At 55.1% G+C, this 27,637-nt stretch overlaps 1 protein-coding gene across 3 annotated transcripts in view; it reads left to right on the plus strand.

Annotated features, from left to right (window-relative positions):
* LOC112982669 (opioid-binding protein/cell adhesion molecule homolog) overlaps nucleotides 1-27,637 on the plus strand; it is a 329,132-nt gene that overhangs the window by 188,768 nt on the left and 112,727 nt on the right. The window contains exons 1-2 of one of the 3 annotated variants that reach the window (XM_064524306.1): nucleotides 24,665-24,734; nucleotides 24,937-25,021. In XM_064524306.1, coding sequence (XP_064380376.1) covers nucleotides 24,978-25,021 — 44 coding nt within the window. In that variant the 5' untranslated portion in view covers nucleotides 24,665-24,734; nucleotides 24,937-24,977. The other 2 variants (XM_064524305.1, XM_064524304.1) reach the window with 2 other exon arrangements.

Here is a 27,637-nt window from a genome sequence, read left to right on the forward strand (position 1 = left end):
GCGGGGTAAAAGTCAGGTCGGTGGTATTTTTTTGTCCAAAGAGCACATTGTTCCAAGCCCGCTCTGTAAAACCCTGATAGCTTCATAAGCAAACGATTTAAAAATAAATAAATAAGTGCACGAGGATAATGCATTGTAAAAAAGCAGTTCTTTTGTTTCCTTGACAAGTGTAATTTAATTTTAATTATTTATGATACTTCATAGCCCTCTAGTAAATGTTCTGTAGTATATTTTGTAAAACTAATGAAGTCTTAGTAATAGGAGGCCTAACTTCAGCCCTCTGCCAAGCAGTGGGGAAGACACAGCTCACGTCTCGTGCGCTGGTTAGTGAGAGCGCGGGCTGGTGATGTTTGCTGTGATTATTTTGTGTAGATGCTGCCGAGGTCGGGATGCTGGTGCTCTGTGTGGGCTGTAGCGTGGGCATGGGGTCCCAGAGCGTTAGTCTGGGCTTGCAGTAAAAGCTTGGCTTTCTTTGAGCACTAGCAGTGGAGAAGAGCTGCTGCGATCGGGCAGGTTTGCCCTGGGTGTGCGGTTGCGTCTATGAACATAGCGCTCACAGGAGCATCCAGCCTTGGCCTTTGTGTTTGCAAGACTGCTGTGGATGTTGTAAGGAGTTTTCCTCCCCCAAATTACTGCTTTTCACTTGTGCTCCTGAATGCTGAGGTCCGGAGGGTAAAGCAGTGCAGAGCAAGGAAGGGATGCTGCTTGCTTTGAACTTCCCCTTGCAGAAGAAGAAAAAGCGCCTTCAGGATGTAGCTCGGCGGGGGGGATTGCCCGCCACCGACTCCTCTTGTCCGGGAGCGGGATGCTGGCGGGTTTCGGGCTCTGGGTCTGGTTAGACCTCCCCAGCCCAGCGCTCCTCTCGGCACAGGCGTCGTGCCCCTGCGCTGGGCAGAGCTGAGCCGTGCCGTGCGGGTCCCATCGCCGGGGCTCTGCCGGCAGCGGGGCTGCCCCAAGGAGCCGCGCGTGGACCTGCCGCACGGGCATGCCTGGAGCGGCAGGGATTGTCGAACGGAAACCCAAATTTAAATGTTAAAAAGCTTTTGTTCATTACTGGTGGCCTTTCCTCCCCCTCCCCATTTGTCACTTGGAGCGGAGCTGTGACTCTTTTAATATCAAACAAATAATAAGCTCCCTCTAAAGTGATTTTTCTGACAAGGAGCTCAATATATTAAACTTTATCTATATTTTAATAGCCAATTTCACACCAAACTGCCTTCTTAATAATGTATTTACCACCTGGGGATATTATTCCAACCCATCTGGAAAGAATTGGAAATTAACTGTCCCTAAACTGAGTCTGTGTGTGCTTTAGATGCAGCGGAGATAACAGCAGTGTCATTCCTAGGGGAAGTGGGGGAGGAAGCTCGTAACGCAGCCAGCAAAATGTCAGCAGCAAAGGCGAGAGCTGCCGGGGAAGCGAGGGCTCCTCTCGCCGCAATTCACAGCCCGGCCTCAGCCCGCCTCCGCTGCGTACAGCCAGGAATGGCCGGCGGGACCTCAAGGGCCTCTTCAGCTCTTTTAAGAGCAGAGGGTTTTGGTTTCCAAGGATTCAGCGTGGAGCCGGGGCTCGGGGGGGCCGAGCGCAGCACGCGACGACGCTTGTACTCATGCGCTGTATATAGCTTCAAGGGAGCAATCAGTTCGGCTCCCGGGCATCAGGTGCTGTCTGAACGGTGGTCTGGTGGTCCCCAACCCACCGAGCCGATGTCCCGTCTTGGTGCTGGGGTGATGGCTGTCTCCTCGTGACCAAAAGCCGGTTAATGGCTAAAGCTCCTGGGGCTGTTTTGCCCTCAGAGGAGCAGAGCGGTGGCTAGCGCGTCATCCGCAGCGCAGAGCCCTGCTATCCGAGGCGCTCAGAGCTGGGCTGGTGAGAGAGACACTCAAAATCTCATCCAAGTTTATCAACATCTAGTTAGGTGATTTCACGTATTCACGGTCTGTGCCGAGAGCAGCCCTCACCTCCGTATCGAGGCAGTGAGTGAGCGTCAGAGACTGCACTGCATGGGACATTAAGTCCAAACCAGACGCGAGCTCCTCATTTCCACCCGGCAAATGGCCCGCAGGCCGTTGGCGGTTCGCTCCGATGCGCTGGCCGCGGGAAGGCAGGCTGCTGGCGTGGCGGCTGCTTGGGCTCTCGCCAGCCCCAGCCTCCGGTTACTTGCTGGCCTGGAGATGATGGAAGGGGGAGGTGATCCCCCTCTCTGCCTTGCTTTTTCGGGGAGGGAGGAGTAGGACTTGCTCCTCTGCTTGATGTTGGTTAGCAAGTGGGGGACGCTTGGGTCTTGGGTGGCCGCTCAGGGAGGAAATCGCCTCGTCCGTGAACAGGCGATTAATGCAAAGCGGTCAGAAACATTGATTTAAATTGCTGGAGGGTTGCTTTGCTTTGCCTTGGGGGGCGGTAACATCGCCAGACTTTGGGAGGAAGCGGTTTTGGTGGCAATTCCTGTAGGGGACCTGTGAGAAAGAAAACAGTTTTAGAAAACTTCAAAAAAAGTCATTTCACCGCTTTAAAGTTTTGTTTGAATTTGACTGTGTTGGAGGCTTTGTTATTATTCATACATTCCTGTGACACGTCACTGGTACCAGTGATAAAGCAGATTAATCCTTGCAATGTTTTCTTTCATTTTTTAAATAATTAAGGGCAGCTGCTACTTAAAGTCAACTAAAGCATCCTGCTTTTTAGATAAAAGTGCCTTTTGTTTGTTGTTGTAATGAAACAGTTTGACATTGAGATGAAAGTCTCTGCTGTTTGTGTTGTAAAGAAATAGTTTTGACGCCATTTTTGAGCAGTGTCAAACTGCTCCCTTACATTTTGAACACGACGCGCTTTGATCTAGGAAGAAATTCAAGATGTTTCAATCAGAACTAAGCAGCAGCTGCCCTTAATGATTTTAAAATAAGATCAAATTGTAAAGTGTTTCAATCACTATGTTATGTCACATAATGACATCCTTGTAGCTGTGCCGTGTGATGTTCGCTGTTGAATTTAGCATTGTGAAATGTTGTAGCAATAATTCAAAATAATCTAAAATGCTGAAACGAAATACCGAAATTGCAAAGTGACTCTTAAAAACGTCAAAAGAATAATTCCAGCGCGACATTTTTTGGAGTCATTTAGTTAATAGGAAGAAAGCGCGCGCATGTGTTAGTATTTTTCCTTTCCAAGACTGAACAAAAACAAAGCATTGAAAAGTTGAAAGCATCCTGTGAATTCTCCAAATCGACCCGTTCTAGCTAGGATCACATGGGCTTTAGTGAGAAGAAAGGCTCGGGAGGAACAGCGGGGCTCTCCGGGCTGCAGTCCTTGCTCCGACGTGCTCAGCCCTGCTTGCAGGAGTAGGCGCAGACCGCGACGCTCTTGGCTGAGTCGTTTGGGATGGGGCTGCAAAGAGTTGTGCTGTTTGCTTATGCGTGTGCTAGGCCAGTCGCTTTTGGGTACCCGCATCCTTTGCGACTTTTGCAGATTTCTGCCCCGTGGTGAGGCCGTTTGACGGGCTGGGATGTCCTTGGGCAGGAGGGAGGCAGCAGGGCTGGCGGCTTGCTCGGATTTGCATCGCGGCCCAGGAGCTCGCCCACCGGCAAGGTCCGAAGGCCGGGGCGCGTTGGTGCCCCGCGTCTTTCGGAGGCTGTTGCCCGTCGTGTTGCTGCCGGTTGGGTCTGGAGCAGGACGGGGCCGTCCTTGCGGGTCCCCGGCTCCAGAGGCCCCGGGTAGTCAGCTAAGCGTGGAGACGGCGTGTGACAGGCGGGTCAAGGAGGAGAGGTGCATAAAGGCTGCTTTAATCCTGCACGGGCAGGATGTGTGTGCTGACAGTTACCTGGGGACCCCGAGATACCAGAATCCCTAACTTAATCAGACAGATAACGGGAGCAGCTTGAGACGAGGCAGTGGCAGCAAATGCTGAACAATAGGAGCCAGCCCCCCCGGGCCCCCGTGCTGCGACGGAGATAATAAACTATATAAAAATCTGTCACTGTGTGATAAGTGATGAATTAGAATCAATTATATGTTTAAAATAATAGACCTCCCCACGGTGTTACCCTCCAGAACGGCGATGGCTTCTGACTGGGCTTGGCTGTGCTGCCGAGAGGCGTGCTGGCACCGCCGCCATCGGGGCGGGAAGTCTCGCGCGCGGGTCTGCAGAGCGGCCCTGCGTTGCAAAGAGGCCGCAGGAATCAAAACTGGCAGCAGAGCTTTTGTCGTTTAATTTTGCATTTCCTCCCGGTCCCCGTGGACGCGTGTGACACACAAACGCAGCCAGCTTGTGTGGTCCCCGCCGTGGGTGTGCAGACGCGTGGGGCGCAGTGACCTTGAGTTTCATAAGGCTGCAGGAATAAGTGAGGCCACATAGCAAAGCTGGTGTGGGTGAAATAGCTGCTGCGGGTGAAATAGCTCCTAGTTCTGCCATAAGCTTTGCCTGACGTCGCGAAAGCGTTACGTTTACCATCTGTAAAAGCGAGTGTGTATCCTCTTTTTCTTGGGCTTTGGGCACAGGCATGCATAGGAATGTAAACATGCTGTATGAGGGCATGTTTCTGGAAAAGCAGATAGCACAGCCCTGTTCTTGCGGGAGCCCTGGTTTTCTTCTCGCGCTGCTGTGACTCAGCAGCACCCCGAGGTGAAGGCTGAGAAGTGAGTCAGACCCTGCGCCGCTGGTCCTGTCCGCTCCGGTTTTGGTCCAGCCCCGTCCACGGGGGTTCTCCCCCCGCCGCCGTTCCCAGCTGCCAGCAGCGTTGTTGCGGACCAGCCTTCAGCCGCTGCTGTTTGCTATTTGTAGACCTCAGAGATTGACCATTATTGTTGCATTACCGGCCGCTTCGTGCGTGTGGCCTCGCTGCTGCTCCCCGCTCGGAGCACTGAGCTATTTCTGACAGCGCTGCAGAGGAAAGCATGGCTTTCCGCTGAGTGCTGCTCTGCTAAATAACACCGCTGGGGTGTGATTTTCCCCCAAATGCCAGTAGGATGGTTGAATGTGCGAAATGCAAAATTAACCCTGCGAATCGTTCATCAAATGACGTGCACTCGGCTTTGAAGGGTTCAACCCCTGGCAGGGTTAGGCGGGCGCCGTGCAGACTTTGCCACCCTGTTGCTGCATGTCGGAGACCACGGCTGACCAGCCAGCTGTGCACGAGCTGTGCACCAGTGGTGGCTGAGGTCGCGCAGTCTTCTCCATTGCCCATCTCGTGCTCCTGCCTGCCAGTGAATCCCAGTGCAAAGCCCTCTGGTCCAATCCTTCGTTTGGGCTACAAATGGGGATGTTCGGTCGTTTGTCCGTGATGCGAAGGCACTCTTGGAGGAGGACTGAGGCGTGGCCAAATATCTTGCCTGCAGGTGACCGTTGTGTTTCAGTAAGGAGGTTTTGGGTGCCAGCGCCCAGACCCGGAGCTGCCTGAGCCCTTAGGTCGGTATTGGAAGGGGAGCGCGTGTAATGGGTGCTGGGAGCCAGCCCCAGTGTTTATTAGCTGATGGTCGCAGCAGGGCTTTCTGAGCTCTTGGCATACATCTGATGGTTTTGGTGAGGATCAGTGCCTGCTTTTCGTCCAGAAGCAATGGTGAAAATGCTCACCTGCCCCCGTGGCTGTAGCTTACACCAGGTACGTGCTGCTGCAAAGTGCTTTGAGATCGCTGGGTTTAGTCTGCATGCAGATACGTGGGCTTCCTTGGCCCGTTTCCAAAGCCAGCTTGCTTAAACAACTGCATAACCCTGCTCAGGTGTTCTCTGATGGTTTGGAAACCATTTATATTGATCTAATTAAAGTTGATTTTTTCCCACCAAGCTCCGTTCCAACTGAGTTACGGATGGGCGTGTGGAAGGAGGGGGCGCGAAGGTTGGAGCAGGTCAACACGGGCCCAGCCGGAGCGAATCCGCATGCGGCTGAGCCCTCCAGGGACCACTGCGCCGTCGCGTGTGCCGTGCGCTGAGCCTACCCGTTGTGAGACCTCCTGGTGTGTCGGGAGCGGCCGCTGACGTTGTCCGCCCTGCTGCAACTCTCCCCATCCCTCCATCCACGCGCAAAGACCTCCTCCTGTCCTTCTCCAGCCAAACTCCTTTCTTCCTGCATCCTGGGGGTGCCCCAGCCCGCTGGAAACTGCTCTTTGTGCATCGCAGGTTGAATTAGAAACCCGTGCCTAGCTTTCCTTGCTTTATTGTTTTGCTCAGTAGCACGCGCAGCAGCTATAAAGCCCCTGGAAGTCTGCGTTAAGCAGGGGCGCTGGGACCAGCGCTAATGGAATGAAGTGAGCGGCTCACCAGCCACAGGGGTGCCCTGGGATTTCCCTTTTGAATCTTATTTACATTCGGACTAACAATAGCTCCCAAGCTTGGCTATAAATAATTTCTGGGAAAGAGTTGTCTAATTAAATGTACAGCAGCGAAGAAAGTACTTTTAACCACAAGGCTGGTGTCCTAATGAACGTAATCACTGGATGGGGACAGCTTAGGAAACAGAACTTGACATCTCCCGGCGGAGGCAGAGAGATGGAGGGGAAACATACTTGGGGAGAATTCCCAATCAATATTTAATTGCATAGCATGTTATCTGCCCTAGTATTTTTAAAAATAAAATTAAACCCCCACAGAAACTGGAGAACCTTAAAAGCAGATTTGAGGAGGGGGATGCATCATTTTTTACAACTGTCTGGGGAGGGAACAACATCTAACTACCCCTGTAGGCATGCAAATTGTTCATAAAAGGCTATACTTGGCAACATGGTCTGAATACAGGCTTTGACAGCATGCATTTATAGTGTTCCCCCATCCACTGGTTTCCTCTTCCTCTCCTAGTGCCTCAGTTTCACTGCCTGTAAGTGGGGAATACAGAAATTTGGGGAATACAGAAGTTCCCCTGCAGAACCTCACAGATGTCCAACCATAGTTTGCATCTGGAAGGAGTTTTGAGAATTAAAATATGTGAGTAAGTTATCTTATAGTTACATAAGGTACAGTAAGCAGCCATATGTTGCAGAGAGCATGCTGCTTCACACCCGGATCCTCTGAGCAAAGGGGTATTTAGAATTGGTTTCGCAGTCGCCCCAGGTTTCCCGTTGTGCTTAGTGCTGTACAACTCGGAGAAAACCCAGAGAGCGAGCGGGCAGGAGCAGATGATGGCCAGAAGCCGTGTGCTGCAGACAGATGGACGTGCAGCAGTGGCACGGTGAGCAGGAGCTGCGTCCTGCTCAGCGTTCCCGGTGGCGTGTGCTCGAGGTGGCAGAGGCTCTTGGGCAGGCCCTGGTGCTGAATCGGGCGCTTCTGGCTGTGTCCAGGAGAAGTCAATGCTGTGTGTACGTGAATAGCGCCTGGTCCCTTCCTAGGCAAGCCTGTGCTTAGTAAGGCAGCGTGTCCTGGTACGGAGTGGCTGAAAGGTGGCTTCTGACTTGGTTAGATGGGACTCTGACTCCATCCTGGAGGTAAAAGAAAGCAGGGTGGCTCCCTGGGAGCACGTGGATGCCAGCTTGCACCGTGCCAAGTGTTTGGGCCTCCTGGAAGACTGAGTCACAAAATTAGGGGGCCAACCAGCATAAATGAACACATCTCCAGTTGGACAGAGATGCTGACTGATACTAGCAGGCTCGTAATATCTTCCAGCAGGGAGAAGGATTTTGGAATAGCGCAGCCCTAGATCGCAGTTTCCCCTGGCTTGTGGCGGTGACGCAAACGATGCAATGGCTGTGGCTCTGACAAGTAGATGCAGAGGAGGGGGAGCAGCAGGATGGTGGGTCTTTTCTGCCCCGTTTTGGCGCAGGCTGCCACTGCTGCCGAAGAACATGGCCCTTAGTCCATGTTCTTTTTCCTTCCCAGGAGAAAATACTCTCTCTGCTGCGATTAATCTAATCGGCCACTGGATGTCAATGTTGCCTCATCCAATTACAACCGGGAAAGTATTGGGTCTTCAAAAAGGGGAAAAAATGCCGCTGTTCAGAATACTGGAGGCTGGATGTTTTTTTCCTTTTACGGAGTTGGCTATGAAGTAGTGGGGGCTTATGTACTAGGGTACTGCTGAGGAAATAGTCATTGCTCTTGTTTCGCTCAGCCAGGGCTGGATTTGATCCAGTCTGCATAAGGTCTAAAACCAGATCTGGGACAGAATGCCTCAGCAGAAGGAAAAGCTAGATCCAAAAACTTGTTCCCTTCTTCAAGGCATGAATCAGTGCATGCTGAGTTGTTGGTAGTTACCATGAGACCCATAAGTGATGTTCAGGAAGCCTGTGAAGTGCCCTTATGGATTTCAGTGCGAGGAAGGTTTGAGGACATGTAGTCAGAAAATATAGCTCTAAGTAAGCAACAAATGAGAGGATTCTCAACCGTGAGGCAGTGTGCGGAAGGAGATCGGGATTTAAATTTTGCAGCTTGGCCTCCTCTCTGTTATCCATCTTGTAGCCAGGCACAGGGAAGCACAGACAGCAGCTGCATCCTGCCAAGATTCATGATCAAGAACGCCTCTCCCCCACCTCCTTCCTCCCTTTGACAAATATTTTAAATCCAGTCCACATTTTCGAAAGCAGGTGCAGCAGCCAGCCTCTCCAGCCTATTTGCACACACAGATGGGGCATCTTCGGCAGACGCGCAAGTGCTTGGGAAACGGTGGCCCTGAATTCTGGTACAGGTGTACGGAATATAGATGGGTTGAAGCCATGTTGCAGCAAGCTTGAGGGTTTGAACTAAGGGCACGTCTGTGCTGCTGGATGCATGCAGGGCTGGTTGCGTGTTCAGTCTCTCCCCCCAGCTGTGTTTGCACATATTTGGGTGTGGATTTAGCCCTCTCCGTGGAGCCCTCTGGAAGGAGGGACCCCAGACATGGTTGGTGTGCCGTCACAGGTCCAGGTCCACTTCGGTGTGGCCCCGATGGCATGAGGAAGGACAGGGTGAGGTGCAGCTCGGTCCTTGGCCCCTCCGGGGTGCTGCTCACTTCTCATCTTGCAGCGTAGATGCGGACCCAGCTCCTTTTGCTCGTAGAGCTATTTACCGCCTGAGCAAAGGGGAATCTTCAGCAGCTAAAGTCCCATGCTGGACCCTATGGCACGGTACCCCTTAGCAGAGACCTCACCTTGAATAAGACACAGGGCTGCCGAAGCCAGCGCGTGCGCTCCTCCTTTGCTGGGAAGCCCGTCCCTGGAAGCGAGGCCTGGGGGGCAGGTAGAGCTTCTCGCCTTTGCTCGCCCCTCTGCAGCACCGAAAGGGAGGATATTGTTCCCCGGAGCTGTCTGTCCGCTGCCTTTTTTTGCTAGTGGCAAAAAGGAAGTAAAACGGACCTGTGGTTTCCATCCCTTTGGAATCATTCACCCTCCTTCCACGTTGGGTTCATTTGTGCTTGTTAATATCTCAGATTTAATGATAAGTCTAACGGAATTCATTTATAAGATAAATAAGATGTTATTAGTACGTTAGTGGCAAAAAATGCGCAAGGACAGCACTAATCTAAGGTGAAAATGCTTTCCCAAGTGAAATTTAATTAGCAGATTGTGTTCTATTAGTGACTTTTATGGGGAGTTCATGAAAATGAATACAAATATGATCCAGGCAGTCTCTTCTGTAACGCGAGAGCCCTGGTAACCTAAGCTCTCTCTCCCTGCCATGTTACTGCCGATGAAAGGAAATATTAATGCGTGTCCTATCCCGCTGCCAGAAGAGGGCTTGTGGAGTCAGAGGCCCTGACCAGGACCTCGGCGGAAAAGGCCTCCCAGGGCGTGATGGGAGCCTGCTGCTGCCCTGCTCCTCGCCATGGCAGCTAAGGTTGCAGCGGGAGAGCGGGACAGGGATTGCCGTTTTTAGGGGGCATTGGATGAAGGAGAGCAAGTCTGAGCATCATGCAGATGGAGTATGCTCCCTGCATCCTTCTTGTGGCTAGGGATGGGGGAGTGGGCAGTGTCCAGCTTTTCCCCTCCGCCTGAGCTGCTGCTTTCTTTCTTTCCCCCCTCCCGGGATAAGATCAGCGATGTCTTCCGAGGTCTTGTTTGTACTTCAGACTTTCTCCCTAGCCTGATGTCTTGCAGAGGTCAGCGTGGCTGGCAGAGGATCCCAGGTCCTGGAGTGGGGTGCTGCCTCTGCAGGGATTTGCCAGAAGGCGAGGGACGTGAAGGATGTGCTTGGGGCCAAGCGGGGCAAGAGCATGCTGGTGCCATCTCAGAGATCCGGCATCAGATTGTCGTGTGCTGGCACATCTCCCTATTCAGGCAAGCCTGTCGGCACGCTGTAGCTACAGGGAATGGATCCCGTCCAAGAACATCATACATCTTTTAAAGACTTACAGACCTCTACCAAGCCAGCGGGTGTTGTGCAGCTGTTGCTGCCAAGCCCTGCTGGAGTCACGTGCTGTAGGACTCTGCTGGTGTCCCTTTCTCTCCTAGCTTGCCTTGCGGCGCCAGGGCAGTGGGGACTCCCATGTGAAGGAGTCATGGAGGTGACATTGATGGCTCTTCTTAGGTTTTGTGCTAAATACCAGTATTTGGGGGTGTTTCCAGAGCTGGAAGGCATTCCCCTGCTCCTCACTCGGACCGAAATCCCAGGTGAAACTCTGGCTTTGTCAAAGCCTGCAGCAAAGCTGCCATTGACTCCGGGGTGGCTGGGACCTCTGGGCACCACGCGGTACGCGACCCCGGCAGTCTTCATTTGCAGAGTGCTTGTGAGTGCCCTGGAGGAGCCGCGGAGGAGCAGAGAAGGGCTTTGTCCACCAAGGAAGTAGCACTAGGGCCATCACCTGCCCCTTAGCAGCCCTGTCCCCTTCCTTTTGTCCATGGAGAATGAATCCGGTGATCCCTGCCAGGCTTCTAAGGCTGGGGGGGGGTCCATTAGTTCTCGTTACCGCTGTACAAGGTGTCTGGTGGTTCGAAACATCCTTTCTGTCTCCTCCTATCTCCTGGTGCAGGAGCAGCCGTGCAGGATGCAGCTCTTGCTGATCTCCTTGCTGAGCAAAAGCAGAACAGGGAAACAAACGCACGGGGAGTCATTATTCATGCAGATGATCCTCACAATTCAATACAGCTAATTAGGAAAATGATGGAGGAAATTAGCACTTTCTGCAGGTTTATTAATATTAATAAAATGATTCTACAGTTAAAAAAAATAATAATAATATTAATAAAATAAATATGAAACTGCAGAAGAGCCCTGACTAGCTCCTAAATAAGAGTCTGCTCCAGGCAGTGATTAACGGATAGCTTGAATTAGCCTTCGGAGACGGATTTCTTGCCCTCTCTAAAGAGGGTATCATAGAAGGGAGAATGGATTGAGGCATATTATGGGGTCATTTCTTGTTTTCCACTTCTGTCTTCCACATCAGTGAGATGGACTGAACTCAGCAGGTCCTTAAGGCACTGAGAAGTTTAGTGGCTTATCTTTCGTATGCCAGTGGTCTTGAAGAATAGATTTGGATATTTTCTGGGAACTGCCTCGGATACCTGTAGTCTTCCTGCTTTTTGACCTACTGTGTCTGTAGTTGTCCTAGCAATAATAGGAAGAAAAATGATCGCTTATACCCAGTTGTTATAGCCTTGGTGTAATCTAGCTTCCTGCATCTGCCATTAAGTCCCATTTCCAGGTTCCTCTCTCATTTGTGTTTCTCATTCATATTGGTCGCAGCAGAGGACCGTGGACATAGGGTGCGGATCTTGGAAAGATCCCAGCTGTCCTGCTGGCACTGATTTGCAGCGTGGCCTCGGGAAAGTGGTTTCAGCTCTCTGTGCCACTGACGTGCCCAATATTCTGGCGCATTTGGGGGAGTCGATTTGCAGAGTATGAGGAGATTATTAACTTAAAGACAGCACAGAACGTTAGTAATGAAAATACATGACAGAAGTATTTAAATGTGTAAAAATTTAATTAGAACTTTTATTATTAAAATATTGCCAAAAGTGCTTGCTGAAGCCCTCTCCTGTCTTTTGAGTCAAGGCTTTTCCAGTTCCTCATGGACTGAGAGAGGATTTGGGGTGAGGAAGGGAACAATTGCAACTGCTGCTGTAGAGGGCAGTGGGATTTTTGCATTGCATCCCAGGTACGGGATCAGGCCCAGGTGTACCCATGGGAATACCTAGCTCGACTTGCTGCTTTTAGGAAGTCTTTAACAGGGTTTTGCAGCTGTGGAAGAGAGGGCAGCAAAGCAGCAGTGCTGTGCTGGCGAGGGGTGCCAGCGGGAGATGCTTGGTGTCGGGCTGGGGGCTGCGCTCCCCTCCGAGCATCGCTGGTGGGTGGCAGCGGCGCCTGGCAGGACGGTGACGACCTCGTCGTCTGGCACCGAGCGTTGCAAACCAGCGGTCTTCCCGAGGCACCGCTGCGCAAGTGCTTGCCCGTCCCCGAGCCACGGCTCAGAGCTCAGCAGGGGACGGAGGCTTGCAGATGGGCTGCAGGGGGGTGTTCGACTCCAAACTCCGTCTCTAGCCATGGCAGGTGCATGTGCCTAAAAATCTCGTGGGAAGGCAAAGACAAGGTGCTCAGAGACCCTTGACGTGACCCGGTCCGAGGCTGCGTGCCCCGCGCCTTTGCCTCGCTGGGCACAGCGAGAGCCTCTGTGTGTTTTCGCTCTCCGTGGAGCCGTGAATACGCTGGTAACAGCTCTCTCCTGGCCGACCTGACTGCGTTCACCCCACGGAGTTAGAGACGCAGGTCTCGTGTGCCGTGCCAATTCCCAGAGCCTTCTCACGCCGTCTTTAGTTACGCGGGAAACGATCAGAGTTGAACCCCTTGCTTTGGTGATAAATTCCATCATATTGCAAAAAACAGCTTGTTTCTGTAATTAAGACTACAGCTAGACGTGGTGGCTCTCTGCTAGTGGTTTACATGTGATCTCCAATGCGACTGCTTAAAAATGACGTCTCCATCTTTACCGCCTTCGCCCTTAGGGACCTTCAGCTTGTACCTGCCTCACTGTAGCACGCGGGGCAATGACAGCACCCAGCTCTCGCGGCACCTCGTCTCCGGAGAGCAGCTCAGGCAGCTCGAGGATCAGGAGCTGGATTTGTTTCCCTCTCCGCGTCTGGCTGAGCAGCTCTGCCCCAGCGGCAGTATATCCTCGCTGAGGTGGGAGAGCCGGGGAGAAAAGAGATGAGTATTTAGATTCCAGAGGAATTTGCAGGGCTGGCAGTTTTAAGGGGGGGAAAAAGCAACCCTCTCTCCCAACTTGTAAATTAAGCAGATCTGGTCGGGAACTGTCATTGCAGAAGAAGAAATATGAAACCTCTGGGGTCGTGTATGCAGAGTAATTTTTCTGACTGTAACTCTACTTAAAAGTGAGGATGTGATGAAAATGCTTAGAGCATTTTAAATGGACCCAGCAGACATCTGATTCAGCTCCAGTGAAGTTTGTATGGTTTTTATTGGGTGTTGGCTTATTCTAAACTCACTAATACCAGAGTTTAACGCATGGCTAAGAAATAAATTAGTTCCTTCTACTTATTAATTGAAAATATCCTTGGATGAAGGGAAGGCGACAGTAATTTTTTTTTTTTTTTTTTTTTTGGTCTTTATTGTGGTGAGCTGCAAGGAAGGAGAGGAAAGAGGTTAGTACCACAGAGGAGAGGCACCTGGTTGCCAAGGCGTGGGTGCCGGCTGCCTCGGTCGAGGGCAGAGATCGGATCCGTGCCGAATGCGCAACGGGTCAGGCCTCCAGGTGCCGGAGGAAACCCCGAGATGAAGCTGACCTTGAAATGAGTCCAAGGATGTTCGTGTTTGTCAGGCTCACTGTGAGAAAGCTAATTGGCCGTGTGAGAGATGGAGAGAGAAGGTTAATTAAAGGGGTTTTAAAAACAGAAAAGGAACTTCTCAAAAGCTCAAAATGTAACCCGGAATGAACCTTTCTTGGGAGTAAATCAAGACAGCTCCAGGTACGGTTGCACTTTCCAGTCTGCTCCCCTCTCGCGTTGAGGTGCCTGAGTTTGGTGCAGCACGCAAAGCTAACCTGGTGAAATCTTGCAGAAAAGCCCTTTGCAGTCAGCTGTGAACCTGAAGCTGTCAGTCTGTTGCACATTATATTTGAGGACGTACCGAACATGGAGAATTAATTTGCGGGAAGCAGTGAGGGAGATGCATCGTGACCTGCCTCTCTCGGGCCGGGCTTCCCACCAGTCCCGGCGTGCCCGCAGAGCACTGTGGGGGGACGGAGGGTGCCAGCAGCTAGCCGGGCTGCTCTGCACCAGCTTCTTCCTCAACATGGGCCTCGGCCGCCCTGTTTCTGTTCCGGGGGAAGTTTTTGAGCGGGCAGGTTGGCGGGTAGAATAGGGAGGTCTGGGGGAAGCTGCCCCTCCATCTGTTTCGAGGAACGGAGGGAATGCCCCAAATTAACGCCCCTTGAGAAGATAATGAAGCTGGTTTTGGTGGCTCACTGAAGACTAGGCAATGGCAGCAAGTGTGCCTGTGTGCACTCACATATGCCTCCATGAAGTGAAGCATCTAGATATTCTGGATTGTGATGGGGTGGGAAGAAATATAAATGGACAGGAGAATAAGAGGCACCTCAGCCTTCCTCCCGCTCCCCCGTCTCCCCTCCTGCCTCCCCTGGATTTTAGTGGTGTAAGAATTTTGCCCCATGTGTTTCAAACAATATCTCTGAGGCATCTTGGAGCCATTTGTTTTCTCTTTAATTGGCTAGTGGGGAAAAAATAACGAAGGGAAGTCATGCAGGGGAGGTTTTCATTGGTGCTGTTTTTGGCAACAGAGTCACAACATCCTAAATTTATTTATTTAATTGCGTTATTAAAAATATAAATAAAAATAAATCCAGGAGAGCAGCCGGATCTATGCTTTGCATCTCTAAAATAGAACCATAAATGCCACGGAGGACTAGGGGAATGATTTATTAGCCTGTTATCATGAGTGACTGGGACGCTTTCAATGGAGTCCTTGCTAATTTCTAACAGCTGCATTAAATCACAGATGCTATCAGCTATTATAAAATAATCGCCCAGCGGTCTGCAAACCAGCGTGAGCCCAGGGTCAGCGCCGGAGCCCTTCATTTGTTTCACATCTCAGCCCCTCTGATTCCTGCTAAGGGGAAAAAAGAGGACTTGTGCTGGCCTCATTTTATCTTCGAGGCATTGACAATAAATAAAACCTCTATAAACCTTTTCTAAAAGGAGTTTGGACTGGAATTTGCAACCAGAGGGGACCTTATTTTGTGCTTGAATGTGGCTGTGTGATGTCAGGGCTCCTGGGTCCTATTTCCCATTCTGAAAGGGAGCCTGCATTTTCTGATTTATAGGACAGACGGAGGCTTTCAGGGTTTCAGCTTCAGTCGGGGCTGAGGAGAAGAAAGCAGGTCCCGTGGCAGCTAAGGACGTCTGATTCGGGGCTCCTGCTGTCCTGTCTTGACTCTTCCCTGTTCAATCCTCCGTGTTGTTTCAACGAGTCCCTTAAATATCCCTAAAGCCTGTCTGTCTCCTCTCGTTTGAGAGATGCGTGTGTGTGTTTACGTGGCTGGGCTCCAGAGAGGGTTAATATTTGGCCTGGAAATCTCTTTAGAAGTGCCAATCTTAGCAACAGAGAAACAGCAGTGAGTAGGAGAGCATTCGAGATCCTGGAGAAGTTAGGAAGCGGCTGCTTTTTGCGACAGTAGCGGCAAAGCAGCTTGCAGAGCCAGCCCCAGTAGCAGGGGTAGTGTTAAAGGGTGTAGGAGATGGGAGGGGAAAACCACAAATAAATAAAAATAAAGCAGTTAGGGAGAAAGCGCCACCCGTCTGCAATGTTCGTGTTTTTCCTGACGGTTTTGCTTTATGTTGCAACAGCTGCTTAACATGACAAATGCCGGCTTTAATAACAGCCTACGTGAGGAGATGCAGGCTGGCCAAGTGAGTAATGGAGCTCTCTAACTCATCATGTTATCTGACACTTTTTACCTGCTCATGAATAACCCTAGCCACTGTGCCCGTGGTGCCTCCTGCCTTCCCCGCCGAGCCCAGGCCGACCGTTTTCGAGCCAGCTCTGCTCAGCGGGCTCCCTTCCTTCCCCCCGCCTCCCGATTTGGGAACTGTGGTGCTTTGGCAGAGTTTCGTGTTTGAGTGGACCAGGCGCAAGGGGCTTTGCTCTGTGTATGGTGGAAGGAGCCTCAGAGCTATCTGTTTGCCCAGGAGTGGTGGCAACCTGAGATGCTCCAAGGCCACGTGCTGGCAGGGCTTGGAGCAAGGCTTTGGAGGGGGTCAACTGCATGTCTGCAACAGATCTCCTAGGTGGCCTTGGGAAAATTTCATATTCTCCAGAAGTATTTGGATTCCTTTGTCTTTTTGTACCTTGTTATCTTCTCTCTGAAATGGGAAAATGGGCTGTGCGGTTTAAAGGTTGTGAGTTGTTTCCTTACCGCAGTGTTGGAGATTGTCTGTGGACCAGGGATTGCTGACAAGGAGCATAACTGAGTCAGTGCTGTGTACAAAAACCTTGCTCAGCCTTTGAAATTGCAGTCAAACCCTTCCCCAAGGTTACAGTTGCTCATAAAGCATGTTTAGTTTTGTTTGCCGCAAACCTAGATTTAAATCCCGGAATCTAGACAGACCTGAGCTTTGAAGAGAATTGGATTTGAGTCAGAAGCGAATAGCTCAGACGAGGCTGACTCTAAAAGATGAATTAAAACTGACCTAGGAAGATGGAGAAGTCCACATTCAAATTCTGGGTCTGCAACTTGCATATTTATCTTGTTGTGACTAATACCGCTGGGAATAGATCAGTAAGTAGAGAGGGGCAAAACAGATAGACTAGTCCAGATAATGGGGGACCTGCGCTGGCAGTTTACCCATAGTTCAAATCAACCCCCTGCGGACGTTTTCCAAAGATTGGAGGAACTGAGATTCTTCCCGCACCTAATGGTTTTTTTCCTTAGAAATAAGGATTTCAAAGGTGAAAAAAAAATGCAGTGGGCACAAGGAGGAACGACTAAAAACACTGCGAATTCGCTTTTCTCCGGGGACATGCAGTCTAAGGAGCCTCCGCGGTTCAGACAGGCTTAGGATAAGTGTTCAGATCTTTATCTGCTCAATGCAGCCGCCAAACGTCCCAAGCAGCACGAGCAGCACCGGTCCCGGCGTGCCCGCAGAGCACCGTGGGGGGACGGACGGTGTTTCCCTCTCCGGGCGTGCAGACCCCGGCTCAGCGACCCTGTGCTCCCGGCCCTCCCGGGCTCCGGCTTTCCGGGCAGCCGGCACAGACGGATGCCACGAGCTCGCGGCCCCTGCAGCGAGGTGGCCTTCTGAACGTGTGCCGGGGGTGTCGTTTCTGAGCCCCCCAGGATGGCCAAGGGCATGGTGTTTCCCTGTTGCAGCATCTAGCGTAGGCAGCAGAACGGCGCTCTGATCACTTGTGCTGCTCTGTATTTTGCAAATAAGCCCAGAGGCTACGCGGTGGCTTCGTATTTAGAAACGGAATGAAAAGGACTGTGTGCTATTTATTTATTTGTCCTTCTATTCATTAAGAGCTCACGCTTGGCAAACGTCTGTGAAATGAGCCTTGCCGTGCTCCCCGGAGAGGGACGGAGGGCTCCTGGTGCGCTTTGCGGGCAGGGTGAAGCCGAGGCGCCTTGCGAGGTTGGCCCACTTCCCGCGGTCGGAGCGAGACGGTGGCAGGCACCGGCGTAAATCCCAGAGTGCCGTTTCCCTTTTCTGTTCTCCGATGGCTGGCGAGACCCAAATCCGTGTAGCATGGGCCAGGCCCGGCGATGCCGAGCTGTTTGGAGCCCCCCTGAGCAGCTCACCCCTGGTGGGGATCCGAGTGCGGGTGCAACTCGCAGCTTTCTCCAGGCCGGTGCCTATTTTGCAAAGCCACAATTTTTGGGGTGATGCTGAATCTGGCAGCTTTTGAGGGGTGATTCGCATGCTCTCTCCGGGGGGGTTTGGCTGTGCCCCGAATGCCGGGCACTCTCCCTCTGCACCTGTGCAGAGCTGGGCTCTCCCTCTCCTTCCCCCTTGCCTGCAGGTGGAAGGGGGACCCAGCTGCAAGCCTGGGCTGCACATGTGATGCGCATTGTGCCTGCTGCACCTCCAGGTCCCTGGGAGCCACTCTCCCCCCCCCATCCCCCCAAATAAATAGGCCCCAAGGTGTGCGTGCTTGCAGGTGTGCTGCTGTTGGGTACCGCTGCCTTGTGCGCCGGGGTCGGTGCAGGAGCGCAGGCTGCGGGTCCCCTCTGCCAGCAGCCGCCGCAGCGCGGGGTGGTTGCGGCACGGCGATTGCAGACCTGGGTCTGGCTCAGGGCGCCGTCCGCCCGGGAGAAGCTGTGCGTAAGGTGCTTTCCCTTCTCCTCTCCAGCGCTTTCCTCCGCTCGCTGGCGGCTGTTGCGTTCCCCTCGCCCCTGCGGACGCGCCCCGGCCAGGGCACCGGTGCCAGCCCGCTGGCAGGGCGCCTTCCCTCCCCTCCCCACCTACCTGCGGGTGACTGGCGGGGCGCTTGGCCTGGGGGTCCTGGTCCCAAACTGGGTGGTTTCGGCCTGGGTGTTGCCCCTCCTTGCACCCCAGCTCCTCTGCAAAGCAGCAACGGTGATATTTGAGAAAGCTGTTAAGGATCATAACATTTCTGTCGCTGTATTTGCCAATCGGCTGGCAATTTTTTTTTTTTTTTCCAAGAAAATGTCCTCTGTTGAAACAGACTGAACTTTAGCGTGTTTTGATATGGAAATGTTTTGGCAACGAAGCAAAATGTCATATGTCTGTAATCGCCCTCCCCCCCCCTTCCCTCGAGAGTAGATTTTTAAGAAAAAAAGAGACCACATGGGATTTGAAAACATGCCCAAATGCACTAAATACCAACAGTAATGGCAACAAAAATCTTGGCGCCACGGAGAAAATCTTACCATTTTGCTTTCCATATGAAAAATAAAAATCCTGGATCATTGTCAGCAATACTGCTGAAAAATGAAATCCTTGAGTTTCAAGATGCTCAAGTGATGTTGTAAAGGCTTTGCACCGTTCTGCTGCTTTACCTGTGCCTCTCAGCCCCTTTGAGGTTGCTGCTTGAGCTCTCTACGGTGTGCTCAGAGGCTTTTTCTTTAATATTTGGTGTAATGGGGAGACTGCTTTTAACTCTGCAATGTGGCTGTCTTTATAGCTGCCTCCTTCTTGAATTTCTGTTGTCAGATTTACACTTAGTTTAAGCGTACCATATGTCTCCGCTTCAGCCAGGGATTTTGGCTGCATGCTTAACATTAAGTGCAAAGTAATCCTGTTAAAACCAGCAGCCGCTGCCTGGAAGCTGAGCATGTGTTTCGGTACCCTCCTGCACCGCGACCTGCCTCACCGCCGTTTCGGGGTGACCCGGGGCCGGGCTCGCCTCTCTCTTAAGGCTTTTATGAGCATCGGGAGAAGTTGGTCTTGTGTTGAGGGCACGAGGCTGGGGCTGGCATCGGGGGCTACCCGGGCGCCGGGTGCTAACGGCGAGCGGGCGTGTTGGGGAGCAGCGTGGTCTCGCGCGGGGCTCGAGTTTGCATTTTCTGCCAAGGCGAGCTCGAGTGCCGTGCTCAATTTCAAGAATAGGCTGCATTTTTTTCACAATTACCTCAGCGTTTTTTTGCTAAATTCATGTGATAAAATGCATTAAATGTAACAGCACGGAAAATAAAAGTTCAGTTTGCGGAGAAATCCTGATTTAGTGGGGAGATAAAACAAGATAAAACAACTGGAAAAATTAAGTAGGATAAATAAATTTTGCCCAATAGATCTGAGAGGCACAAGTCTGGCAGAAGGAGAGACGGGCAGAGGTGACCGTTCTTTACGGGGAGAGCCGCTCGCGTGCATTTGCCTGGGCGGCGATAAATCCAGCGATGTCGCCCGCACCGGGCAGTCGGGCTGGGCCAAAGCGGAGGCGCGTTGGTCACGGGCAGGGCGCAGGTTGCGGTGCTGTTTGCTCCCTACCGCCGTGCTCCTCCTCTGAGCCCACCGGTGCTGGAGCTCTTCCTCTGCGGTGGAACGGCTGAGATGCTGTGCTGCCCCCCTCCCACGTTCAGACGGCTGCTCCGCTTTATTCCGGGAGCGTGAGCTGTGATTATCCCTCTCGTACTGCTTTGCACAGGGTGTGTGTGCGTGCAGGAGCCCGCGCGCGGTGCTCCTTGGTGGGCACGAGGTGCAGCGTGCTCATTTTGGGTGAAGAAATAAGAATAGTCAGAAACGGGAGAAGCGAGAAGCAGGGCGGGATACGGGGGAAGAGGTGTTGGAACGAATTCCCAAATACGCCGGGTAAAAATTAGCAGCTGCAAGTGTGCAAGAGAAAAGGTGGAGAAAAAAGGGGGTAGAGACAGATGGAGAGAAGGAGGGAGAGAAAGGAGGTGGGAGAAAAGGGAGTAGGAGGAGATAATAGTGCAGAAAGATATTAGTTAAAAATCTTATAGCCCCAAGCCCAGACGCCATCTGTATACAGCAGGAATCCGACAAGATGCAGCTCTATATATACCCCATCGAGGTGCGAGATACATATTGGCCAGATAGTTTGGCCAAGATTTTTCAAGACTGGAAATTTCATATGCCCGTAGAAAGATGCCTTAAAAGAGCCCTGCTTTCAGACAGCACCGAGCAGCTGTCTGCGAGCGGGAGCTCGAGACGAACAGTCATCTTTGAAAACGCTCCTCGCTGGCTCCCGGGGGGAGATCTGGAGAACTTCCTCCTCCACCAGCGCTGGAGGGAGCGTCGCGCGGAGCAGCGAGGGCTGGCCCTTGGACTGAACGAGCCCGGGTCTTCCCGGGCTTGCCATCAGCTCAGCAGGCTGATGGGCCTGCTGGGATCTCCTGGGACGCTCTCAGATGTGGGAGAGGTGGCCTGGGTCCCCGTCCCCCCTGCTGCCCTGGGGCTCGCGGGCCAGCTGCAGTGCTGGAGGTGCCCTGCTCCGCGAGGCGCTCGGCAGCCCCCGGTCTCCTGGCCCTCCCTAATTACTTCCAGGCCTGTACTCTTGACATTTGCAAGCTCCTGATTAGAGCAATGAGGGAGAAATCTCCCAGGGAGATGGAGACCGAGCTGCACCACTGATAAAAGCAGAGATTGACAACCGGACGGAAAGCGAGAGACTGGGAGGTGGAGGGACTCGTCCTTGCTGTCTTGGTTTCTCTCCGAGCCGCTGGGATGATGAGAGAAGGTCAGGGCTTGTTAACGTCTCTGCCAGGAGCAGGACGCGCCACTGCCACATGCCTGGTGCCCCCAGGGCCTGTGCCAGGCTCCGAATCCCTCTCGGATATGCAGTAGCGTTAGAAATGGACCCAAACCGAAGCCACAGGCATGAGCACCTGTATGATCGAAGGGCTGCAAGCTGTCTCGGTGCAAAATTGGCTCCATCTTCGTGTTTTCTGGCTCTGTGTTTGCATCCAAATTTTGTAGCCTCCTGTATTTATAATTCTTTTCCCCTCATGCTTTTCTCCCCCATGTCCCACCTTGCTCCATTCATTACATGTGGGTGCACTCACTTGGGAGGGAATGTGAATTAAGGCGGTGTGACTGGCAGCTGTCTCTGATGGGGTGCCTCTTCTGCAAGTGCTGGGTGCTGTTGCCCCTCTCGGGTTCTCTGCATGTGCATGCGCACCTCTCCTTCACTGCCAAAAACGCGCACATCCCCCACGAGTGAGTGGCATGGGCTCTCCTTGCAGGCTGGCATGGGCATCCCCGCTCCCGGCCCGTGGCAGAGGCTGTCTGCAGGGCCCATGGTTTCCCAGGCATGCAGGTGCTCACGCAGCCACGTGCAATGCAGAGGACTTGAGAAGAGGCAGGGGTAGCGGGAGCAGAAGCTGTCCGGCTGCCTGGATCCAGCCCCGGGCTGGCGGGCGATCCCTCCTCATGTGGAGCGTCAGCATGAAATGACTCAGCTTTCACACCGGGCTCCAGGGTGGGAACTGCCCTCAGGAAGCATGGCAGGGATCGGCAGGGCCAAAAGCAGCCAGCTGATGTGCAGGTGGGGCAGCTGGACACTGCGGTCTCATTGAGAGTGTGTGTGTCGGGAGAGACAAGCAGATGCTTGGTCAGATGCTTCTCTGTCATCAGTCACCTCTTGCTGCCGCTTGCTAAGCACAAACGTACTCTCGAGGGCTCCCAAGGAACGAGGGCATTTGGATGCAATGAGACGTTTCTTTCCTCCTTGTACCTCAGAGCCCGAAGAGGCTTCTGGGGCGAGCGTGGTTTGGACGTATTGGCTGCAGTCTCCTGCACAGCCGTTGCGGTCTCTTGGGTAGGTCCTCAGTTAGGCAGGTTTTGTTACATGAATATATCTAACATTCTCTTTGCAGCCCTCTCTGAGCCCCCATATGCTTCTCTGTGCCCAGCTCTCTGGAGCAGCAAGTGCAGCTCCCTGCCTGTGCATCTCTCCTGTACATCTGTTCATGTAGCCGGGTCTCTCCAGCCTCCTCAGAGGCTTCTCTGAGGCAGAAGGCTTTTTCCCCTTTAAATCTTCCCTTCCCTATGTTACGCCGGCTCCGGCAGGCTTTCTGCTACGTGCGTGCTGCGTCGACGGCTTCCTCTCCCGGGGGGTAAACACCAGTTTGCCCAGCAGGCCTGCCGGTCCCTGCCGCTTCCTCCCCGCGGAGCGTGTCCCGGGGTTGGAGCAGGCGCAGCAGCCGGGAGTCGGGCTGCCGCGCTCGGGGGTAGGGTTTTTGCTGAATCCCTTCAGCTCTAAGCAGACATATTTCCCCGTACCGGAGCAGATGAGGCAGAGAGGAGGCGTCCTTCCTCCTCATCCTTCCCCCTGAGTTACTGCCCGGCGTTAACCGCCTGATCAGGGGAAGCAGCCGACCTGAATGTTTGGGGTTAAGCAAACTTCAGCGGCTGAGGAGCCCTCTGATGGAAAGCTCAGCCTTGCCTTCTTGGCGCTTCCCTCGGCTCCTCGACTGTCCTATTTATGCAGGCGACAACGAGCATCGCTGTGGTGTCTCGCAGCCAGAGCTGCTGCCTGGAGCCAGCGAGCGCCTTTGCAGTGCTAGCCCTCGCCTGGGGTGTATCTGGGGTCCTGGGGTCCTGTGCCGCGTGTGGTGGACGTGCTGTGCAGATAACTAGGCTTGGGGGCTCTGAAAAACCCTTGCAAAAGCCTCTTCCCCATCAGTTGTAGCAGCTGTATTTGGGTCTCTGGACCAGCATGGGGTCCCAAATTAGCTTTAACTCTGTCACTGGCCCTCACACTCGTCCTCTAGCCCCTGGAAGAATCGTGTTTGCCATGACATGTTCAGCAGAATAGATGGATGCCCTTTGAGGAAGGGATCCAACTGAGCCATCCTGGACCAGCCAGCCTTCACTTGGGTGTGACAGACCCGTACAGGACAGTGCAGGCAGGCAGCAGTGTGGCACGCAGCCTCTTGTGTAGGCAGCAGAGACAGGCAGCTGTGTCTGGGTGCTCATCAAGGTCCTGGGGTCCCCATGGAGGTCTTTGTGTGTGTCTAGGGGTCTCAGAGCGCGGAGTTCGATGTCAGAGACCGTCCTGTGGCGAGCGGTGGGCTGGGAAGCCCTGGGACTTGCTAGCGCACTGATCTTTGCGTCGGGGCAGAGCAGGGACAGGGCAGGGAGCTCCTCTGGAGGTCCCCCCCGACCGCCACCATCCTGCGTGGCAAGCTCATGGCGATGGGACGCTGCTTCTGGCCGGTGCCACCTGCAGACTCCAGGTGTGGGTCACCCCCCACCTGCTCGGGGCTGCCCAGCCCCGCAGGCCCCCACGCAGGAGAGGCATCGACAGGCGGATGCAGGGAAGGACCCGGCGAGGCAGCGCGCTGGCCCTGCGGGTGCTGGGGGCTACGGGCAAGGGCAGGCAGAGCCTGCTGCTCACTGGGGCAGCTGCTGCGAGCACGAGGCTGTGCAGCGCGGCGCGCACCGCAGGCACGTCTCCCCCCGGCCCCGGCTGGGGACTTGCAATGGTTAACGCTGGAGCGCAGTGGGGGACGTGCAGTCCCCTCAGCCGGCGGTGCCTCCTCCGCCGGAGCCGGGGTGAGGCGGCTGCGGTGCGCCTGGCGCGGTGGGTGTTAACGCAGGGGCGCCCCGCGGCCGGGCGTCCTTGGCGGCACCGGACGTGCGAAGCCTGCGCGGCTGCTGGGCTGGGCGCGGGGAGCCAAAGTGCTGGTCAGCGATGGAGCCGCTGCCATGACAACCCCGGGAAGGCGGCGTGTGCGCGCCGCGGAGCGATGCTGCGGGTCCCCAGTGCCCGCCGCGCCGGGATGCTGAGCACCGCCGGTCCCCGCTTGCCGCCTCTGCCGCCTGCCCCGCGCTGAGCCGTGCCCGCAGAGCGGCTGCCTCCCATCCCGAGCCCCCCGCCCGGGCTGTGCTGCGGGAGCCGCCGGCCGGCAGGGCTCTGGCGAGCCGGGAGCGCCGCTGCCCGCATCCTGCGGCGGGGACCTCGCCTGCAGCTCCGCGGGGAAGTTTCGATCTTGCGACAGAATCGGCGTTTGGGGAGCTTTTATTTTTTTTCCTTGCTTTTCCCTCTATTATTATTTAAAAAAAGGCAACGGCAAGCGAACAACCCGACTCTGAGCCCGTTTTGCTCCCCCAGTGCGTTTTTACGGCTGCCCTCCCTTTCCTGCCAGAGACACTTACGTTTCCTCCTTGGGTTATAAACTTTTGATGCCAGATCTCCGCAGCGCGTGCCCAACTGAATCTTAAAGTAGCGTCTCGAGCAGACACAGCTCCGTGACCTTCATCTCTTGCTCTGCACCTTCTCTCCTCCTCTTCCTCCTCCCCCCGGCCCTCCCGGCCTCCTCCCTCGCCCAAGGATACTGGGGACTCCCTCCGGATGCCGTTCGGCAGGCTCCGCGCTCGCAGGCTGCCGTCGCCGGGGCTCTCCTGATCGCCGTGGAGCTCCGCGCCGCCCGCCGCCGCGCCGGCCCCGGTGGTTTTGCTCCCCCCCGCCCCCCCACGCACGCCCCCCCGCCCCGCTCTCCCCCCTTTCCGCTCCCGCGGCCGCCTCGGGTGTGTTTTTTGCCTGTCGGAAAAGTGCCCGCCGCCCAGGATGGGGGTCGGTGGGTGCTTAGCCCTGCCCTGGAGGTGCCTAGTCGTCCTCTGTCTCAGGCTGCTCTTCCTTGTGCCCGCAGGAGTGCCCGTGCGCAGCGGAGATGCCGCCTTCCCCAAAGCCATGGACAACGTGACGGTGCGGCAGGGGGAGAGCGCCACGCTCAGGTAGGAGCCCGGGGGGGCTCGGGGGGCCGGGGGGGCGGCCGGCGGCTTTCCGCGGTCGGCGTCCCGGGGGGCAGCCCGGCGGCGAGGCTGTGCCCCGGCGCGGTGATGCTGCGCGCGGGCGTCCCGGGACTCGGCGCGAGTTTGCTGCGTGCCCCGGCGGGGGGCTCGGGGGCCGCGGGTGCCAGACGACGCGCCGGCAGAGGGGCTGGGGTGGCAGACGGCGAGCTAGCACTGCCTGGCGCTCCGAAAGTTGTCGCCGCGCGTGTGCCTGCGTGGGAGGGGAGCCGAGGGGGGGTCCGTGCCGTGGGCGCCTGCCTTCCCCGCCGCTTTCCGGGGCTGCGATGCCTCAGAGGCACCGGTGCTTTGCCTCGATCGCTTTATAGTCTCTGCACGAACCTGTTAATATCAAATCAATCTTTTTACTCCCGGGGTGCGTCTTATGCATTCTGATGGATGCTTTACCTTGGCTGTTTGCTGTGGGGGGAATGCGGGCGGCTTACGTGCAGACGGGCCGCTTGCGCGCCGCGCGGTACGGCGGAGCATCCCTTCTCCTTTCCTGCATGAGTTACAGGTGGAGGTGGTGCATCGCCCGCGCGGGGTGCTGGCGAGTGCTTTTCGGGGGGCAGCGGCGTCCCAGGGCACCAGGTGTTTGCACGGCTGGGGCCGGTGGATGGAGCGGGGCGAGGGAGCCCCCGGCTCGGGGATGAGCGCGGGGAAGGTGGGGCTGGAGCAGCCGGGTCCGGCAGAGTTAGCAGGCAGCCGCTTTCTCCGCAACAGCAAGTGGCTCGTGATGCAGCAGCAGCCCCTGCCCAGCCAGCGCCCCAGGCTGGCTGCTCCCTTGCTTAAACCCGGAGTGACAGGGCTGTGGTCGAGAGCGGCTGCTCTCCCCAAAGCCAGGCGAAGGGAGGGCACAGGCGAGCTAAGTGTGTTGCGTTCCCTGCTAGAGCTGAGCCGTGCCGAGGGGAGAGGCTGCCGCTGGCGCGAGCGGAGCCGGCTCCGTCAGCCCGGCGGCGCAGGGTGTGGGCAGCGTTTGCTCCCTGCCCGCGGGGGTCTGTGCCTGGGGGTCTGCACAGAGGGGAAGGACCTGGCATGTAACGTGGTGGTGGGCAGTGGTTTGCAGCACAGGTGACGTGCCCCACCGAGAGGCGTTGGTCTGCCCTCTGCGGCGGTGGCGGCATCTCTCTCCGCTGGGGAAGCAGGGACTGCACCGGTCCCTGCATGCAGCGCGGCCCCGAGACATCGAGGCTCGCCGAGATGCCCCGAGACGGAGCAGGCACAGACGGTGGGGTTGGTTTCAGAGCGGGGCTATGGATAACGGGCTGTGCTGGGGCAGGCGCATCGTCACGCCTCGCGGCTAGGGGCCCCGGCGGAGTAGAAAAGCACGTTCCCCTTGGCTCCTGGTAATTGCATTGCAGCGACGATTAACCTGAGTTGGACTGAGCCGTGCAGTTTAACGAGGAGAAAGCAATCCCCCAAAGAGGTGGCTTTGGCCTTTCACCTCAGTGCTCTTTCCTTGCCTTTTTAATTTTTTTTGCATTTCTGCCCGGGGTGAGGCGCTGGGACGGGGCTCTCGCAAGGCGATGTGCGTCTAAATCGGCATAGCAGCACTGCCTGCTTGCTGGCTGCGAGGCAGCTGCGGGCCCCAGCCCCTTGCCCAGCGCCCCGCGGCCGGTGGGCTCCACGGTGGGCTCCGGCGCTGGCCGAGGCTGTCGCCAGCAGAGGGCTGACTTGGATCTCCGTTTTTTAAGCTTCTGGCCTCTTTTCCCCACCGGCTGCAGAAGAGGATGTTTGTGAGGCAGCCAGCCCGGTAGTGGGGGGTGCTTTAGCTTTTCCCTACTGCAGCGGCTCCTTTCTCATTCCCTGGATTTCTGGCCGTTGACCGAGATCTACCGGCGAGGCGCACAAGCACGCCGAGGCTGCTGGCCTCCGCGGCTGCTGCTGCCCGCTCCCCACAGACGTGCGCCTCTCGGCCGAAGGGCATCGTTCGCCCCGCTCCAGCGTTAGGGCCTGATGGTCTCATTCCTCCGGCGGTGGCAGAGGTGTTGCGCAGAGCAAGCCGGGGGCCAGTGCAGGGATGCAGCGCCCTGGGGACGCGGCGGGTGTTGATTTGCGGCAGCGCTGAGCAGGCAGCGATGTTGGGTGGGACGCCGCGTCTGGGCACCGCCCCGGGCCCCAGCTGCGGGGATCACTGGTGAGCTGGGCCTTTAAAAACAGACATCCAAAATTGCAACTCATTGCACTTGTCAAATTAGCCAGAGTCCTTTCAGATGTGTGGGGACCCAGCCCTCCCCTTCCCAACCCGGGCTGGTCCGGAGATGCGCCGAGCCCGCGCTGGCCTCGGTAGGACCGGTGGAAGCTCTTTGCTTTTTGAGATCAGTGCTTTAAACACGTGTTTGTGTCTGTGGGAAGGAGGAGGTGAGAGAGAGCCAGAACTGTGTGCTTGAGGCGAAGGGAACCTGGAGCCTTTTCAGCCTGATCGTGGTTTACCTGCCCTGGATGCTGGGCACTTCCATTCCCAGCTCTCCATCCTTTTTCCTAGGGAGCCTCAGTGTAATCCTGGCAGAAAGTAAGGCTCCATCTATAGGCCATCTAACTTCCAGGCCATCTTAGCAGAAA

Source organism: Dromaius novaehollandiae, chromosome 21 (assembly GCF_036370855.1).
Source record: "Dromaius novaehollandiae isolate bDroNov1 chromosome 21, bDroNov1.hap1, whole genome shotgun sequence".
Classification (NCBI taxonomy): Eukaryota; Metazoa; Chordata; class Aves; order Casuariiformes; family Dromaiidae; genus Dromaius; species Dromaius novaehollandiae.